At 42.9% G+C, this 19,341-nt stretch overlaps 1 protein-coding gene across 6 annotated transcripts in view; it reads right to left on the bottom strand.

Annotated features, from left to right (window-relative positions):
* SHB (SH2 domain containing adaptor protein B) overlaps positions 1-19,341 on the bottom strand; it is a 98,524-nt gene that overhangs the window by 7,538 nt on the left and 71,645 nt on the right. For 2 of the 6 annotated variants that reach the window (XR_012832924.1, XR_012832925.1), the window contains 2 exons: positions 18,857-19,073; positions 10,433-10,569 (listed from right to left, as the gene is read on the bottom strand). The exons of 2 other annotated variants lie outside the window; for them this stretch is intronic. Coding sequence is in view for 2 of the 4 variants with exons in the window: in XM_075739293.1 (XP_075595408.1) it covers positions 10,386-10,569 (184 nt within the window). In the remaining 2 variants the exon portion in view is untranslated. Of the gene's footprint in view, positions 1-7,857; positions 10,570-18,856; positions 19,074-19,341 lie in introns of those variants that run through there. 2 more of the 6 variants (XM_075739296.1, XM_075739293.1) reach the window with 1 other exon arrangement.

Genomic DNA, 19,341 nt, shown 5'->3' with positions numbered 1-19,341 from the left:
CCTGGCTGAACAGAGAACTTTGGCTGGAACTCAGGAAAAAAAGGGTTTATGACCTTTGGAAGAAGGGGCAGGCAACTCAGGAGGACTGCAAAGCTGTTGTGAGGTTATACAGGGAGAAAATTATAAGGTCCAAAGCCCAACTAGAACTTCATTTGGCTACTACAGTAAAAGACAATAAAAAATGTTTCTATAAAAACACCTGCTGAGATGAAAGACAGAGACAGGGAGCAGAATGATGACCCATAATCCAGAGGGAAAAGGCTAGCAACCTGCTACACCACTTAGACACACACAAGTGTATGGCGCCAGATGGGATCCACCCATCAAGCCCACCAAGCCACTTCTGATCATTTATCAGCAGTCCTGGCTAACTGGGGAGGTCCCAGTTCACGGGAGGTTAGCAAATGTGATGCCCATCTACAAGAAGGGCCAGAAGGAAGATCTGGGGAACTACAGGCCTGCCACTTTGACTTCGGTGCCAGAGAAGGTTATAGAGCAGACCATCTTGAGTGCCATCGCATGGCATGTACAGGACAACAAAGTGATCAGGCCCAGTCAACATGGGTTTCTGAAACCAGGCAGGTCCTGCTTGACTAACCTGATCTCGTTCTAATACAAGATGGCCTGCTTAGTGGGTGAGGGAAAGGCTGTGGATGTTGTTTACCTGGACTTCAGTAAAACCTTTGACGCTGTTTCCCACAGCATTCTCCTGGAGAAACTGGCTGCTCATGGCTTGGATGAATGTACTTCACTGGGTAAAAAACTGTCTGGATGGCTAGGCCCCAAGAGTTGTGGTCAATGGAGTTAATTCCATTTGGTGGCTGGTCACAAGTGGTGTTCCTCAGGGCTCAATCTTGGGGCCAGTTCTCTTTAATATCTTTGTCAATGATCTGGACAAGGAGTTTGAGTGCGCCCTCAGTCAGTTTGCAGATGACACTAAGTTGTGTGGCAGTATTGATCTGCTTGAGGGTAGGAAGGCTCTACAGAGGGATCTGGACAGGCTGGATCGATGGGCCGAGGCCAACTGTATGAGATTCAAAAAGGCTATATGTCCTGTGTCCTGCACAAGCTATAGGCTTGGGGAGGAGTGGCTGGAAAGATGTCCAGTGGAAAAGGACCTGGGGGTGTTGGTCGATAGCCAGCTGAATATGAGCGAGCAGTGTGCCCAGGTGGCCAAGAAGGCCAACAGAATCCTGGCTTGTATCAGAAACAGTGTGGCCAACAGGACTAAGGAAGTGGTTGTCCCTTTGTACTTGGCGCTGGTGAGGCTGCACCTCAAGTCCTGTGTTCAGTTTTGGGCCCCTCATTACAAGAAAGACATTGAGGTGCTGGAGCATGTCCAAAGAAGGGCAACAAAGCCGGTGAAGGGTCTGGAGTACAAGTCTGAGGAGGAGTGTAGGAGGGAAGTGAGGTTGTTTCATCTGGAGAAAAGACTGAGGGGAGACCTTCTTGCTCTCTATACCTACTTGGAAGGAGGCTGTAGCCATGTGGGTGTCATTCTCTTCTTCCAAGTAAGAAGTGATAGTACGACAGAAAACAGCCTCAAGTTGCACCAAGGGTGGTTTAGATTGGATATTAGGAAAAAAAATTTTCACTGAAAGGGTTGTCAAGCACTAGAACAGGCTACTTGGGGAAGTGGTTAAGTCACCATCCCTGGAGGTATTTAAAATATGTGTAGACATGGCACTTAGGAACATAGTTTAGTGGTTGTGTTAGGTTAATAGTTGGACTTGATGATCTTTTTTTTTTTTTAATGTTCTTTTCTAATTGAAATGATTCTATGAAAATAAGAATATTCTCCATGTATGCACACAACAGACAGATGGCAAAATCTTACAGGTCATTCTCTGCATTAATGGATCTAATTAATAGCTCTAATTAATAAGATGATTCCAGAGGAAAGTTTACTTCACTTGTGCTGAAAGGAGGTGAATGAACACCAAAAATCAAAGGCATTGTTCAAATGGCCCTTACTTTCACAGAACTGATTATACCCAGATTGAAAACATGGAGGCAGCAGAATAGGTTCCTTCTTCCAGGGCTTCAACTACAATTCCATCTAGGCCACATGAAGTCACTAGCCAAAATCCTTTTAATTATAATGTTTTAATACAATTATATCACATACATTTGTATTTGTAAATAATTAATAATTAATAGTAATTAATAAGGAACAGGGAGCTCAGGGCTGGTTGTTGCAGTTTAAGACCAAATTGACAGTGCAGAGACTGAACAGGGTCAGATACCAAAACACTTAATTCATGGATATGTGTGATGTTAAGAACAATTATCATGACTTGCCTGCACATTGTCCAGTCCAGGAGAGAAGATGGGTTGGTCACCGTGGCTGTTCCTGACATAACATCCTTGTACTGTGTGGGAGACCACATGATCTGGGAGAGAAGTCAGGTGGGTCAGTGTAGCAGTTCCAACCCTGCTGTGTGTAGCTAGGGTGTAAGGATGTGGGTTTCCCTCTGTTTCTTCCAAGGTATTCCTGTAATCTCCCCATTTTCTCTCCAGAGTTTTGCTTGAGTTTTGCTTCTAAGTCTCTGGATTCTCCCCAGGATTCTCTAGTCTCGCCCCATATTACCTCTCTCTGAGGTCTCTCTTGGACGTCTCTCCCAGGTCTCTCTTGAGTGACTCTGGACAATACCAATTACAGATAGTGAATACCCAATTCCTGACTGGCTCATCCAAATTCTCTCAAGTCTTGCTCTTGGCTCTTGCCCCATTGGCATTCACAGCCTGCACATTCTAAAAGTATCTCCACACTTTCCCCATGACACATTTGCAACTTTCATAGCAATTAGCAAGTTGTTTACTCTTACATTGTTCCCTTATTCTTCTCTATTTATTTATAGCTAAATTATAGACAGGTCAAACCCATAACACCTGCCACACAATCTAGCCTTTATTCTATACACAATCCTGTAACTCTTCCTACAGATTCAGTCCATGTAATCGTCAGTACATTCCAGTCATCCCTATGGCTTGTGAAACTAAGTAGGTTTCCAGCCATCCTGTTGATATTTCTACCAGGGCTAGGACCATTGTTCCTTGGAGGCACACTTGAGGAGTGGCTTGATATAGTCAACTCGCCAGCAAGCTTCACCAAATTTTCCACATATTCTTTCAGGTGTAGGCAACAGGTAATTTCCTCTGCCAGGCTTCCTTTACTACAACACATACTTCACAATCCCAAAAGACCTGGGTAGTCATTGCTAGTGGAAGATCTGTCCCTCATTCTCTAGCCCAGTGATGGGTATCATCGAGTCCATTTGTTTGAAGTATGGGCATCAGCATGATGGATGGGTGCCACCCCTTCTTTGAACATCCAGTGCAGTACAGATAATTGGAGCACTTATGTAAGCAGTTGCTGTATTCCTGTTATTTCAGATGCTGCTTGGACTCTATCATAGGTATAAAGGGTCTTATTCTCTTGAGGTGTGTAATTAGCTTTCTGACCCCTCGTGGCTGCAGCTCCAAAATCTCAGTGGTCAGCCTTGGATTCATTGAGGCTCCAGGAGATTACAACATCTCCTGAGATGATATATAGGATATCTTGCACTTATCGCCAGTTTGGATAAAGCTATTTTGTGTAGTCACCTCCAGCTTCGCTTGTTGAAAGCCTTGCTGTTTCTTAGGTCCCCACATAGACCAGTCTTGTTTACACCACCATTTGTAGTAGTTTTGCTAGCTGACTGTATCCAGCAATGTGCATTTGCAAGAACCCTACCATTCCAAAGGAATGCTTGAGCTTCCTTTTTGTTGGTAGCTTTGGGAAACATACTAATCTTTTCTACCATTTCACTGGATATGTCATCCTCCATCCACCCATTTTACCCCTAGTAACTGTATTTCTGTATTGGATTTCAGACTTCTTGATGGCACGCCTTGCCTTCAGCGGGATTTTAATGATAGCTTAACCTTTTTTCAAATATTTCATCTTTTGTTTGTCCCCAGAGTATGATGTCATCAGTGTACTGCTGGTGTTCAAGGGCACTGCCCATCTCTAAGATTTCTTGAATCAGTCCATAGCAAATGGTGAGACTGTGCTTTCACCCCTGGGTTAATCGATTCCAGGTGCACTGGATTCCTTCCCAGGTGAAAGCAAACAGAAGTCTATGCCCTTCCATTATGGGAATAGAAAAGAAAGTGTTGGCTATGTCAGTGCTAGCATACCATTTTACTACTTCTGCCTCTAACTCTTACTGCAACTGGAGTACGTCTCTTAAACTAAACACTGAAATTAGTCCCCTATCCTTGTCTAGTTCCTTGTAATCAAAGTTTAGCCAAGCCCAACTGAGATGAACTGCCACACTGGCCAAAAAACCAAAGCTTGTTTTCAAATCTGCATTGTCTAGGTCTGTGTAGTGTTCCATATGCCCCTCAATGCTAAATGCAGTGCCTTGCTCGAAGCCCACTTTGACAGGCTGCTCCTTGCTGCTGCTTCATACCAAATGGTAGTGGTGAAGATGGAGAAGGTGCTGGTGGTAGAAGAGACCTAAGCAAGCTCCCACCCTCCATCAGATTGACAGCAGAAAGGCTCTGCTAAAATTGCTGCCACCCAATCCCCCACACTGAGCTTGCAGCACCAGAACACAATCAGTGGGCTCCAATGATACCTTCCAGAGTTACTGGGGAACCTAGACAGCAACACAGGAGGGAGAGCTCAAGCTATCAGCAGCCTGAGGTCATGCAAAGCATCAGATCAGAAGTAGCAGCAACATTCCTCTCCTTGTAGGCCAGGTACCCAGGTGCTGGGGTACTCCCCTTTTGCTTTGTCTTCTTCCAGCTAAACCAGCCTGATTCCCACTGCTGGTCCTCATACATCATGTATGCTAACCCGTAGACCATCCTAGAGGCCCTGCTCTGGGTTTGCTTCAGTTTGTTGAAATCTCTGTCAACAAACCTAGAGGCACCCAAAACAGATGCAGTATCCAGATGCAGCCTCACCAGTGCTCTGTAGAGGAAATAATCACTTCCTTCCACCTGCTGGCTACACTTCCACTACACAGTCCTGACTGCAGCAGGCCTCCATGACTGCAAAGGCAGACCACTGACTTCTGTTCAGCTCCTTGTTACTCTTATCCCACCAGTGAAACTCTGGTCTGTCCTTTTGCATCCCAACGCAAGGAACATCCAGGAGGTTCATGCTGGCCCACTTTTTGTGCCAATCAAGCTCACTCTGAATAGGTCTCTCTGAATTTCCCTCTACTTTATCAACAGCTAGTAGTCATCTCCAAAATATGGACTGCCAGTTGAAGCCATTCCAGGATGTCTGTTGAGACACAAACATTAGAGTCATTGGATTTACTCTCAAATAAACTCTTTGTCTACAAGTCTTGTACACTTTGACCTTTAGCTGACAGATAAACAGTTCCTTTCTGGTTACAAAATGGCTTGACTCAAAACAGCGGAGATGCTGCTATCAGTTCCCCAAAATTACTTCCCTGAGTGGTGTGGCTGGCAGTAGGAACCTTGAGATTTTTCTATGGCTTGATAGTGCTGTAGGATTTTCTGTAGTAATTGTATAGACCCCAGAAATAGATGTCAGTGAGAGAAATGCTGCATCAGCTTTGCTTATAGATAGGCATTGAGAGCCCTGTGTGCCACTCAGGCAAACCAGGACCAAGGAAGTCTCTGATAATCCGGCATAGAATGCAACATTTTATTTTTCCTATGCTACTACTGCAGGTATCAACACTTGTTACCTGTATCCAATGTAATGTCACAGTAATATGAATCCTCAAACGAAGCTTAGAAAGAAAACGTAGCCCTGCAAAGGTGTAATTAAGCTACTATATTTGTGTCTTGGAACTGTCAGTAGCAATAATTGCAATCTGGGGACTCTGAAAGTCATTTGAGAAAGCACGGGCAATGTTTGGTTTGATCCTGTTACTGAACTAACTACAAGGTCCAAAGCACTGAGGTCAACACAGCAACTCTGAATTGTGGGTACATGGTTCTCAGACTAAACTCAAGGCCTGAGACAGGCAATAACATGCTGCAGAAAAGGACTGTACATGGTCATCCCTTGCAACCCGTGAACATCTTTTTTCAGTAGGACTTCTATTTGTTTCATTTCAGACAAAAAACTTTTGTTCATCTGCTGCCATTTCCTTCCTTCTTTTCTTCCTTTCTTACTGGGGACTCCAGCAAGAAGGAATAAAAGGAAACAATTTGCAGTGTTTTATGTGGGATCGTTGCAGATCATTAAAAAGAAAAGAATGTACTAAAACCAGTTGACTCTCTACTGTTGATTCCCTTCTCCCCTTGCTCAGACAAGGAGTGCAGACAGGTCTGTTTCATTTCTGTTTTGTTTTTCCTCCTCTCCAAGGAGCTAGTGCAGCACTGTGTTGGGTGGGTTCTATTTATTTATTTATTTAAACAAGTGTTAAGACCTTGCTTGTTCTGCTTAGGCACCACCCTAAGTACAACCTGAGGACAGCATGACTAACAGTAGCAGAGGACCAACTGAGTATCCTAGAGTGTACCTTAGCAGTGCAGCAGGGTGAATATGGAATCAGAGCCTGGATGAAAGATGGCATTTGCAGCCTCCACCAACATTGACACACAGTGTTTATGTTGCCAGCTTGAGCCATGACAACAAGAGAAAGGGCAAATCCTGAACCTCATTGTGATGGTGAGGAGCAGACCATAAAAGTATCATCCTCCAAGCAGCAACCAGTTTTCCTCAGAGCATAGACTCAGGCCATGTTCTTTGAGAAGCTGGAAATGTGTGTACTGTACCTCAGCACTTAAGAGAGCCCAGCACTTTGCATCCTAGCTCTAAAGACTTAATTTCAGAGGCAGAGAATAAACTATCATCATGAAAAGAACCCATGACAATGGTACTTCCACAAACCTTAATGATTTTTCCAGTTATGGGAGGAGCTGTGAGATGTAATCTTGACGTTCACACCTCGAGGGCTTTCATCACGTTGTGAAATACTCATCAAAATAGAGGCCTAATTAACACCTTTTATAAACTCTGTAAAAGTGATTCACCACTGTTACACTGTAAACAGCAATAACTGGATTCCTTTAGCGCCTCAAGCAATTGGACAGCAATGTCATGTTCGTGGTTCAGCCCCAGCCAGCAGCTGAGCACCAGGCAGCTGTAGCTCACCCCTCCCTCTCTGCAGTGGGATGGCGAGAATGGGAAGACAAAGGTAAAAATCATAGGCAGCAAAGGGAGAGGGAAATAACAACAACAGTACTTAGAATATACAAAATGGGTGACACGCAAGAAATTTCACACTCAGCCCATCCCAGACTAGCAACATTTATATGCTGAGCATGACGTCATATGGTATGAAATACCCCTTTGGATAGTTTGGGTCACCTGTTCTGGCTGTGTCCCCCTCCCAGCTGCCTGTGAAAATTAACTCTATCCTAGCCAGAACCCAGGACTGTCATTCACACACAGAGCTGAGTTGTTTTGGCACAGCCCTTGCAAAGGTGCACACTGTTAAGAGAATTACTCAGGGCAGAACTGAGCCACATGATTTTCCAGACTCCAAACCAGATTATAGCCTAAAGATTACTTTCACTACACAGTTAAGACACACAAATTCAAGTAGTTCTGAAAGGCGACTTCAGCTATAAGCTGTTCAAGACAATCTGAGTATGTGTTGACAATTAAGGAAGAAAAGGGAGAGATTTATAATTTTTTTTTTAAATAAACTTTTAATGTGCTATATAGGCATGATCTTCTATAAGATCTTCCACCTATATGCAATACTACACACTGCAACACACAGTATTTTTCACTGTACAATGCAAAGCCTGGGAAGAATATTCCTTCAATGGAAAAATATCATACAATCACTTAAATAAAAAAGACAACATTACAGTGCAAACAAAATCCTGGTTTTATTTATTCTGCAATTACTGAGTACTTTCTTAAAGTCTTCTTAAAAATAATTAAAAAAAACTTTCCCACAGACAACCAACATCTTCTGAGATGATTTTCTCTTGCTGAGCCAAGAATCCTGATCTGATCCTTGAAGCTGTAATAAACTGTATACACATTTGTATGATGCATATTGACCTGATTTGTATGAAGCAAGGGATCCCAAACCAAAATCTACAGACAGCAATAAAGTGGCACCTGCTGGCTTCAGCTGACTTTCAATCAGGCCCATGACAAGAAAGGTTCGGTACAACAGTCATCTCCATGAAATAAAGACAACGTGCTTAAGGAAGCCTGGCAAGACCTTGGTTAACAGTAATGTTGGTTTCTACTGGTAATTGTTATTAGAGAGAGTAGGGGCTTACTTTTGCAGTACAGAAGAAGAAAAAGAGGCCATAAAACAGCAACAATGCCAGATTCTCAAAAACGCGCTTCAACATGCAAAGGAAGAAATATGTCATATTTTGTCCCAAGGGGCATGATGGAGTTGCCAGAGCCCACACAGGCAGAGACTCTAAGCAGCAGATCCAATCTGATTCCTAACCTCTAATAGCTCTGCCACTTTCATGAACTCCTACTCTGGTGAGAGAAGAATACGCTAACTTAAAAGTGCCTGTATGCTCTTGCCAGTTGGGTGATGTTAAGAGGAGAATGAAGAGTTCTGCAAAGACTTTAGAGAAAAAAACGGTGCATGTATGTGAAAAAGGGGATGTCTGGTTTCACTTGGAGAGGAATGTTGTCTCTTTTTACTCGGTGGTGCCACCCTTCTCTCAGAAAACTTTTAAGAACCTCATTCAATGCAGCTTCAAATTCTAGGTGAGATAGGGACAGCTTGACCCACTGCTGTTGCTGCACAGAATGACACTGAGCTCCTCACATATGTGTGATGCACTCCTGTTCAAACTGTGTTCAATGTCATATAAAGAACAAGGCAGGCTTAAAAGGAAGCAGAACATTCATTACTGATGACATTATATGGGACATCCTTGAGGTTCTTATCAGATCAGAGAATACAATGAAGCACTACTTTACAGGATAGTAAGTGGTTATTCCATTACAATTTTCAGATTTGCATTTCTAAGCATATGTAAAAGGGAATAGTAGGTAAGAAAGCTGAATTAAATAACACACAATTTCACAGCCCTATTGCAGTCCGTAAAATACATAAACTGCATATAACCAGTTTGCTATTACAACAGCTGATGGGTTAACACACAACATTCTAGACATAGGTGGGAGGTGGCACAAAGTGAGGACTACCAGGCTATTGGTTCCCCAGGTCCAATTTTTGCACAATTATATTTTTTTCACTTATCCCATTCAATGAGCATGGAGACCAAGTAGAAAATATCTCTCAAGTGGATGGGCACTGAGTTGGCAGGACTAAGGTACAGAGCCGTTTCTGCAGTGCTTCTGGCTAACAGTGACTGAAATACAGCATGAGGCTTCTGCTCGTGGCGAGAATGAACACTAGCCAGAAGATATGTGTCAAGGGATCATGTTGTAAGAATGCCTTGGTACACCACAAAACCAAATTCTACTCTGCTATATACTGCATTTCTCATTTACACAGCTGCAAAAGTCATCTTATGGAAAGGCAGTGTGATACACACTTATTAGTCTGCTACATCTGTGGGACAACTTTTTTATCCAGATGAATAAGCAAGTGAAGATTTTGCCTACTAAAGCTTTATAAAAGCCTTTGACCACTCTCATGCATAAATAGTAACCCACATATTAAAATGACTCATTCTCAACTACTCATTGCATACTCATTATGTAACTGCCCAAACAGAATTAGCTGCCTGCATCTACGAATGAAACTTGGAAATGAAGACAGTAACCCTTAAGAGATTATTGCACCAAATAGGATAAAAATATATAACAAACTACTTTTTAATTACATTCCCTAATCATAAATAATTGACCATGATTGCTCTCACAAAATAGGAGATCAGCATTTGACTACTCAAAAAAACTACATTAAAAAACTCCACCAAGCTAAGTTACCAGAGCCTCAGGGACTTGCCCACTAAGCAGCTCCTTCTCAGGTCCACCAAGAACACCCTAGGGTCCCTCAGAGGCAGGTTATTCTTTCACATGGCGAAGTTTCTCAGGGTAGCAAGAGAATAAAAGTTGCTGGTGTTTTACTGCTGAGAAGAACTTGATTCTGCTCAAAACACAGCATAAGAACTTTCATTGGGAAGTACTTTCCCAGAGAAGCACTAGGAAGGTTATCTGTTCTCCCTGCACTAAAACAAGATTTCTTTCTTTTATGTAGAAGCACAGTTCTAGAGGCATGCTGCAGCATGAGTACCATATGCGCAGTCCCACGCACAACTCTGCAGAGTGCACACGTTGCCAAGATTAAAGGCTGCCACTCTCCATCACAGACTTAAGCACTGAATTCTGTGCAACCCAGCTTACCTCTCACCTCCCATCCACAGGAAGGGGTGAGACCAGGTTATTAGAGGGTCCGCACAGCCACAGGGTAGAGCAGTGACAAGTGTTCTGCTCCTCTGATAGGCAGCTTTTTTGTGGTGTAGTAGTGGATGACTTCAGGAACACTGTCGAAGGGAGGGCTGTTCTGACCAAGGATGTATTTCTCTTTGGTTTTCATCAGTTTCATGTGCATAAAACCTTGACTGCTCCTGCAAGGAAAGCAAAGTGTTAGTTCATGCTTGTGCACAGGGAAGAGGGGAGCAGCATTATGACAGGCTCTGCTTTATGATGTAGGGGAATGTAGGAGAACATGAATTTCTGGGTGACAGGTCAAGTCAGTGGCCAGACTCTGAGAGACAATGACTGCTAGCTGCAAATCCCCAGGAACAGACCAACACAAAGGCAGCCTAAGCTAGAGTTTTATTTTCACCACTTGTGCTCTCTGGATCCAGATGCAAGGCTGTCTTACCCTGGAACTGATCCAGAGGTGTGCCAGAGGACACCACCTTTCCTGTCCCCCACAGTGTTTTGCTGTGAACATTTACTTTCTACTACAGCCAATCATTACTTCTGGACCAAAAGGTATCATTGGTTTTGGCCTGTCAGAGGCCTGAGGCTCTCTTCATGGACACATAGGCAGACCATGAGCCTTATTCAGATGAGATGAGGCAAGGTTAGGCCTGCCCTGCCCAGACCTCAGGACAGACCACATCCATCCCACCCTGACAGCAATTGCCCAGAACATGGCTATGTGCAGAACCTGGTGGCTTCAGCTGGGAAAACTTCCTCAGATGAGCCCATTTCCAGGTTTAATGGCATGAAGACTTTCACCTGCACTGTACTGAGCAAAGGCTGCTATCCAGCAGCCTTTCTGCAGGCAGAAACCAATCTGTGACTTCTACACCAGAAATGTTCAATTCTTAGATGACCTGCCTACCTGCACAGCACGCTGCCTCTTTGAGGGAAGGCTCATGATTACACAGGGAAGAGAAGAGTAGCCTCATAACTGCCCTGTCTGCTCCTGTAAAAGCTATCCATCCAACATAATGCCACTCTGACGGGTAGCAACCACACTGCCATATAGTATGGTAGGTTGTAGAGCTGACCTCATCTCTTCCCAGTAGTTACCCTTTAATGTCTGCTGTCTTTAGCATGTCATACAGGCTATTTTAAGAGTGTAGAGTTTAGCCAGGAGAAAACAAGAGCAAAGGACAGTTCCTACATTTCAAAATGTTAAATGAGGCCTAAAGGGTTTTTACAGCTTGCCTGATGTCCCACTCCCTAACTTTCTGGCTCCAAACCACTGTTTCTTCAAGTGTGTTCAGGGACAAAGATAATAGCGTTAAAACTGGAGTCAGTCTATGTCAGCAAGGAAACCCAATTTAAGATGACAAAGAAAGCTACAGCAGGAAAATAAATCATGCCATGTTAAAAGCAGCTTCTCTCAAGTCTACCATTTTCTAGTTAGCAGGCACAGCATTAATGCCCATCAGAAGGGCTTGTAGTACAATCAAGCACATATCTTTCAGATATGTTCAATAACTGTCTGATGAAGCGGTCATTTCTAGTGAGCAGAAACCATTGCAGGCACTGTAATTATAGCTCTACATGCTTAAAATCTTGCTTTAACTATCAGTTTCTTAGAGGAAAAAATATCATTTGAATCATAATGGCTCTTTAAATGATTTCCTTTAAACAAGGTTGGCATCTCAAAATAATCATGTGCAGATAAATTAATGGAATCACAAATGCATGCTATTTTCAGGAGTACACCAAGAACCAGGGAACAATCTGCCACATGGACTTTGATGCAGAAAGGGCAAGGGCAATGCAGAAAGAAAATGCACGCATTGTAAACAAACTGCTACAAGCCATGCGTTCATGACAGACAGCTGTTGTTTCCCTAATAAGGACTTACATAGACACTTAGGTTTGGGTAGTACATAGTCATTGAGCTTACACTATATTATGTCTATGGCTATCAGAATTCCCCAAGCAGACAAGAAGCATCTCCTCTATATCATGACAGGTCAGCATTTTGGGAGGCCACACTGTTTGTGAAGGTGAGTGAAAAAGAATGTGACCTAGAAGTTATGGATAGCAGCCTGATGGAATTCAACCAAGGCAAACAGAAAGCTTCTGCCCTTGGGATGGATTAAACCCAGGCAGCAGTGCAAGCTTCGGCATGACTGCCCAGAAAAGGAACTATGGTGGACAGGACACAGAACATGATTCCACAGTCTGCCCACAACTGCTTACTGCAGCCTGGGCTGTGTTGCAAAAGCATAGCCAGCTGCTGGAAGAAAGTGTCTGCTTCCTCTACAGAGTACGGGTGAGGCTGCATCTGTAGCTGTATCTGGTGTGAGTGCCACCTCATAAAAAAGAGAAGCCAACACTACAGTAAGTCCAGAGCAGGGCCACTAAACATGGTCTGGGTGTGGGAGCACACAATGTACAAGGATAGGCTGAGGAAACTATGTATGTTCAGTCAGGAGAAGAAAAGGTGAGATGGAGAGTGCAGTCATCCATTGCCTAAATGGGAGAGTTACAGAGAAGAGGGAAGTTTCTCAGAGGTACAGTGAGTCAACAAGCACAGCTGCAATAAAGACAATTCCCACTGTACACTGGGAGAAGCTGCTTCTTCAGGAGAGTGGTGCAGCTCTGGGACCAGGTTCAGACAGGTCAGGAGGTCTTCATCCTCCCAAGTTTTCCAAATTTGCCTATACAAATACCTATACTCAGCAACCTGATGGGTGTGTCCTGCTTGGAGCAGGGGGTTGAACTAGAAACCTTCAGAGGTCCATTCCCAATTAGATCTCTCTAGGAGTCTATGATTAATCTTTATCATTTGTATATTTTCAGAAACCACTAAGTAGAACTTCTAGTTCAACAACAATTTTGATTTGACACATTTGTAAAAAACTATTATTAAAGAAAAAAAGATCAAAAAAGAATCAAAGAAACCTGTGAAATTAAATTTCAGGACTCCTACATAAAGCCTTCCTGAAACTGAAAATGTCGGTTTTGTACAATTATTTCACAATAAAGCACAATAAAATCCACCTCCATTTCAACCTAGGCACAAAACACTATTAAGGGGAAGACATGCAAAGGGGACAAGTTTTGACACCTGAGAAGTTCAATCCAATGTGATGGAAGAGACTACAAGGAGCAGGCTGCATGACAGATTGCTCATGTCCTGCTGTTTGGATTTGCCCTTTGCCAACCAGCCAGCAGGGATGACATCACCTTGCAACTATCTGTAGAGAAATCTTGCAGTTAATGGGGACAGGACTGTAGATAAGCTATTGTCCTGTACACAGGTCGATCCTAGTCTGATGGAAGCGTTGAGGAGCCAGCTATCCTAAACTGGGCAGAAGAGCAACTACTGACTCAGGGAAAATGAAGCAGGGAAAATGGTACTTTCCTGAGCACTTATGCATTTTAGAACAATAAAGTCTTCCTTTTTTATTTTATTTTATTGGTGCCATCTGCAAACTGTCAGGTCAGACCTAGGAAAGCAAAATCTGATTGCATGGAGAAAGTATGAAAACACTTCAGCATGATGGGCTTGCCAGACAAATACAGTGGAGACTATCTCCATCAATAAGCTAAAACCACAGCCAGCTGAGAGCCAGTTCCTTTGGAGTAAGTATCCCATTCCATTCCGTTCCACTCCACTCTACTCCGCTCGCTGCTTCAGCTCCTTTTGGACCAGTGTTCTGGCTTGGCAGCCAGCTTCGGACCATTTGCTTACTAAACAAGGGAATATTGCCACTGCTGTTTTTCCCCTTCACTGCAAAGCAGCTGAAGTATGGCATGATCTTACAGTGCTGTCATCATATTGTTTCACCAAAGCACTGTCTATGGCTTATAGTGATGCTGCACAAGGTAGCTCCAGCAGCCCTGCTTCTCTTCCTTTGATAAAACATGTTTGAAGAGCAAGCTGCAATCACAGAGGACTCCCCAGGAGGTAACAGATGTAATGTATGCAATCTTTAATGCAATTCACACCAATGCTGGATATCACTCATTATCATAACAAAAAGAATTTTTTAATCAAGATGACTAGGAAATAGTGCTAATAAAATTGACCCTAGTGACAAAATCACCCACTCCTAAAAAGCAAGATATTTAATAATATATTACACAATTTCGCAGCTGCTGGTACATATTGCCAGCAGCTAGTGTGCACCTCTTTCTTTTCCTGGTAATTGCTCAATGAATTTTTCGTGAAGAATATAGGGCAACAATTACACGAAATCAATTTCTTTCATGATAGATGACTTAAAAACAGTTGCAGGCAAAACTGATATGACTGGAGGTAGAAGGGTCACTCTTATCTCTCCTAAACAGTAGTACGCAAGCCACACGCAGTTTGCATTTCGAGGACCAAAACTCCATCACTGTTTTCTGAGATTTCTATCTTATTTATGGCAATGGGATGTCACCCAGCATCCCTTCTTTTCAGGCAGTTTGCATTACAATTTTTAAGAGGCATAGTGTGGCAATGTTGAAATCAATAACAAACTGATTTGTGGGGTAGAAGGGGTGATTCTCCCCCTCTACTCTGCTCTTGTGAGACCCACTGGAGTACTGTGTTCAGCTCTGGAGCTCTCAATATAAGAAGGACATGGACCTGTTGGAGTGAGCCCAGAGGAGGGCCACAGAAGAGAAGGCTCCAGGGAGGCCTTATATCAGCCTTCCAGTACTTAATGGGGGCCTACAGGAAAGCTGGAGAGGGACTGTTTATCAGGGAGTGTAGTGACAGGACAAGGGGTAATGGCTTTAAACTAAAAGAGGGTAGATTTAGATTAGATATTCGGAAGAAATTCTTCACTGTGAGGGTGGTGAGACACTGGCACTGGTTGCCCAGAGAAGTTGTGGATGCCCCATCCCTGGGAGTGTTTAAGGCCAGGCTGGATGGGGCTTTGAGCAACCTGGTCTAGTGGAGGGTGTCCCTGCCCACGGAAGATGATCTTTAAGGTCCCTTCCAACCCAAGACATTCTATGATTGTATGATTCTAAGGATTAAGCTCAATGAATGAAGGACTTCTCCCTGCATTCACTGAATCATCATTTTGTCATCACAGCCCTTTGTGACACTTGGTTCATTTAGCCATTGAAAGCTTACTGCCTAAGACTAACAAACCTGGAGATTTTATTTGCACGTTTTTCTGTTAAAACCAACTGCTAACCAGATCTTTGTGGAGCATCCCCGATGATTCAACTGTCAAGTGGCCATGACCGCATGGAGTTCAACAAGGCCAAGTGCAAGGTCCTGCACATGGGTTGGCACAATCCCAAGCACAACTAGAGGCTGGGCAAGGAATGGATTGAAAGCAGCCCCGAGGAGAAGGACTTGGGGGTATTGATTGATGGGAAGCTCAACATGAGCCGGCAGTGTGTGCTAGCAGCCCAGAAAGCCAACCCTATCCTGGGCTGCATCAAAAGAGGCGTGACCAGCAGGTCGAGAGAGGTGATCCTGCCCCTCTACTCCTTTCTGGTGAGACCCCACCTGGAGTACTGTGTCCAGCTCTGGGGGCCCCAGTACAGGAGAGACATGGAGCTGTTGCAGCAAGTCCAGAAGAGGGCCACAAAGCTGATCGGAGGGCTGGAGCACCTCTCCTATGAGGACAGGCTGAGAGAATTGGGATTGTTCAGCCCGGAGAAAAGAAGGCTCCGGGGAGATCTAATTGCGGCTTTCCAGTTTCTAAAGGGAGCCTACAGGAAAGCTGGTGAGGGACTGTTTATCAGGGAGTGTAGTGACAGGACAAGGGGTAATGGGTTTAAGCTGAAGGAGGGTCGATTTAGATGAGATGTTAGAAAGAAATTCTTTACTGTTAGAGTGGTGAGGCACTGGAACAGGTTGCCCAGAGAGGTTGCGGAGGCCCCATCCCTGGAAGTGTTTAAGACCAGGTTGGATGAGGCTTTGGGCACTGTGGTCTAGTTGATGGTGTCCCTGCCTGGAGCAGGGGGGTTGGAACTAGATGATCATTAAGGTCCCTTCCAACCCAAACCATACTATGATTCTATGTGTAGATGAAAACCTGCAAGGTAATCTTCATTCAGATATCAGCAATCTTCAGTCATCTTCATCCTCAGCTCTCCTCTGATTATTCAGCGACATCCCTAACGGCCCTCAGTCAAGCACTAGCTCCCATTTTCTTTTCAAGGCAGTATGTTGGGAAACTGGGAGGAAATGGATGGTCATCTGACCTAGCATTTTGACTATTGAAAAGTGATTATTTCCCACCTCCATACTATCTCATGTCCTACCTCATTTGTATCTTCTCCCCTTCAGCAAATGTGGTGTTTCTTCAGCTTCTCAAGTTAGAGCAGGTCAAAATCTAGAGTTTCCCTTTTGCAGGTCTTCCCCTTAATAGTGTTTTGTGGCTGGTTTAAAATGGAGGTGGATTTTATTGTGGTTTCTTGTGAAATAATTCCACAAAAAAATCACATCCTGATCTGTTTCTTCCCATGTTGTTCTCCTAAAAAACCCCAGAGTTCCTTCCATTAAGTAAAACACAGTCTGAATGGAAGGCCCTCACAAATGGATTTCAGAGGTCATTTTCTGTGAACATTGAGGAAGAGTAGAAGTGGCAACTGGGAGCTGTGTGAAATTGACCTCAAAGCTTTGCAATGTCAGGCATGCAAATTTTCTGTTCATAAAGGAGAGGAACTGAGAGGCAGAGAGATTACTGAAATTTCAGGTAGCAATGAGGAAAAAACCTTGTGGCTGAAATGGCTGTAAATCAGTTTCTGCTTAGTTTTCTAAGCACTATCGGAGTCTACCTGAAGAAGTACAAGCAGAACACGTGCCTGATAGTGAGTAGTCCCAGTTTTGTTACACATATTTCTCAGCTCTTTCAACAGCAGTATCTATTAGAACTTGCCAAGGTTTTCAAAGAACAGAACCTAAATGGAAATCCCAAATTCACATGTGTGAAGCACCCTGATGAAAGTCAGTGCCTTGAAGAGATGAGACATACACATTTTGCAAGAGAAGATGCTGGGATCTGACCTAAGTCATGTGATACTATTACTATGTGAATTCTGAATGTCACTATCGTTTCTCAGATGTTGCAATAATTCCTTCCCAAGTTTATGTTCAACTAAGGGAAAACAGTGACCAAACAATGCCACCACAGAAAATATTTACTCCTTCCTTTCCTTATTGCAACTGTTCCCTTGAGTTTCAATTGCAGAACAGGAGAATTCCTGGTTGCTAATCCCTGCAACAAATTGCTTTGGAACTCTCAAGCACAGACATTTACACAGATAGAATACTTGATATATGACTAATAGTCACACCTTGTTTACAATGTTTCGCAACACAACCATAAAACCAAGTAACTATGAATTACAGCATTCCCACACATTTTTCTTCAGTTTTCAAAACCCAGTGAGGACGGAAAAGGAGTTGTGCAGATAGCTCATCAGACTGTGCTTTTTTTTGATCTTATGCCTGAAGTATGATACAAGAATATTCAAGAAATATTAATTAGATATTAAACCTAGTATATTTTCCAGAAAATCTTAATGGCTTTGAAACATCATTCGTGTTCACAATCAGAAACATTAGCCAAGACCTTCAAACACTGTTTTTGCTGAAGAAAGTGCTTCAGAACAGATTTTCTACATTCATTTTGATGAAATGTCACTTTTGCGAGGAAAAAAGCAACAACTTTGCAGTAACATCAGAAAAAAAACCACATTATAGCAATGTAGGAAACACATGTTGTATTGTTTTGCTTTTCCATTCTGAAATGACTTTCCATTTCAAAATTTTATTTTGTTATATGCTGTCACGTTGAACAAAACCTATAATCTTTCATGCTAAACTACAGCAACAAAGAAATAACTTAAAATCTCTAAAAAAAGAAAAAATCATTTTTTCCCTCAGAGGAATGACTACTTTGAAAAATCCTTTACTACAGACATTCAGAGACTGACCTGTCCACTACTTTTCCTGTCTCAGCTCTCTTTTTCAAGTACAGAATAATATCACTGTTATTCTATATCTGTCAGCCACTGTCTCATGGTACAGTAAACAATGTCTCTTCCCCTACTAGCAAGGGCTAGCAGTGCCCATTTGCAACAGCATACAACACATGTGAAGATCACTCTACTGAGCCCAGGCTCCATTCTCTAGAACCAATTCCCACCTGCTGCTTTGAAGTAAGGATGTTTAGCTTGTTGGAATTCTCTAGAATTGACAGAATCCTTGCTGTCTGCTAACAGCCAGGTCCCTATCATTACTGTTTAGGCCAACCACAGACTAGTAATACACTTTTAAATGCTTTTATTCAACTCTGATGTAGAGAGCCATCAAAAATCCAGCTACTTCTTTATAAATTATGTATTTATAATATATATGAGCAAGAAACTCATGGTTTTGTACAGTATCATAAGAGTTACTTTCCACGAATGTATTGTGTTTTAAATCAACTAAAAGCTACCAAGTCCAGCATTAATTCAAAACTCAGAACCTACACAAAGTCTATGTTCTCAGCTTCCAGAAAACAGGACCTCTCCTACACATCAATCCTGAATTTTCATGATGACAGAAAACTTTGCTTGTAGTCACCTTTGCTTTGGTTAGGGAAAACCAAATGTCTGTTTGAGTCCACAGGATCAGGATGTCAGTAGACACCACCCTCTGAATTCAGCTCTGTTCTCCCTCCAGGGGCAATGACTGTGCAGAAATTATCTGACAGAGCAGAAAGCAAAGCCCATTACTGTTTTTACTCACAGTTTGCACATTTAGCTGATTTGTGAAATAATCTTAATGTAAATTCAAGAATAACCACATTTCCCAAAATTGAAATTTGAGTCAGGAAATCAAGTGGTGCAGGTGTGGTGCACACTGCTGCAAGCAGCCTTGGGAAGGGGAAATCCTGACTGAAAGAATTAGCTTTTAGAGTCCAGGTGGTGGCTGGTCTTCATTGTGCAAGACTGAAATATAATACTTTATACTG

The sequence above is a fragment of the Balearica regulorum genome, chromosome Z (genome assembly GCF_011004875.1).
Source record: "Balearica regulorum gibbericeps isolate bBalReg1 chromosome Z, bBalReg1.pri, whole genome shotgun sequence".
NCBI classification, from domain to species: domain Eukaryota; kingdom Metazoa; phylum Chordata; class Aves; order Gruiformes; family Gruidae; genus Balearica; species Balearica regulorum.
The sequence above is the reverse complement of the archived record's forward strand: the minus strand, read 5'-3'. Positions and strand labels throughout refer to the sequence as shown.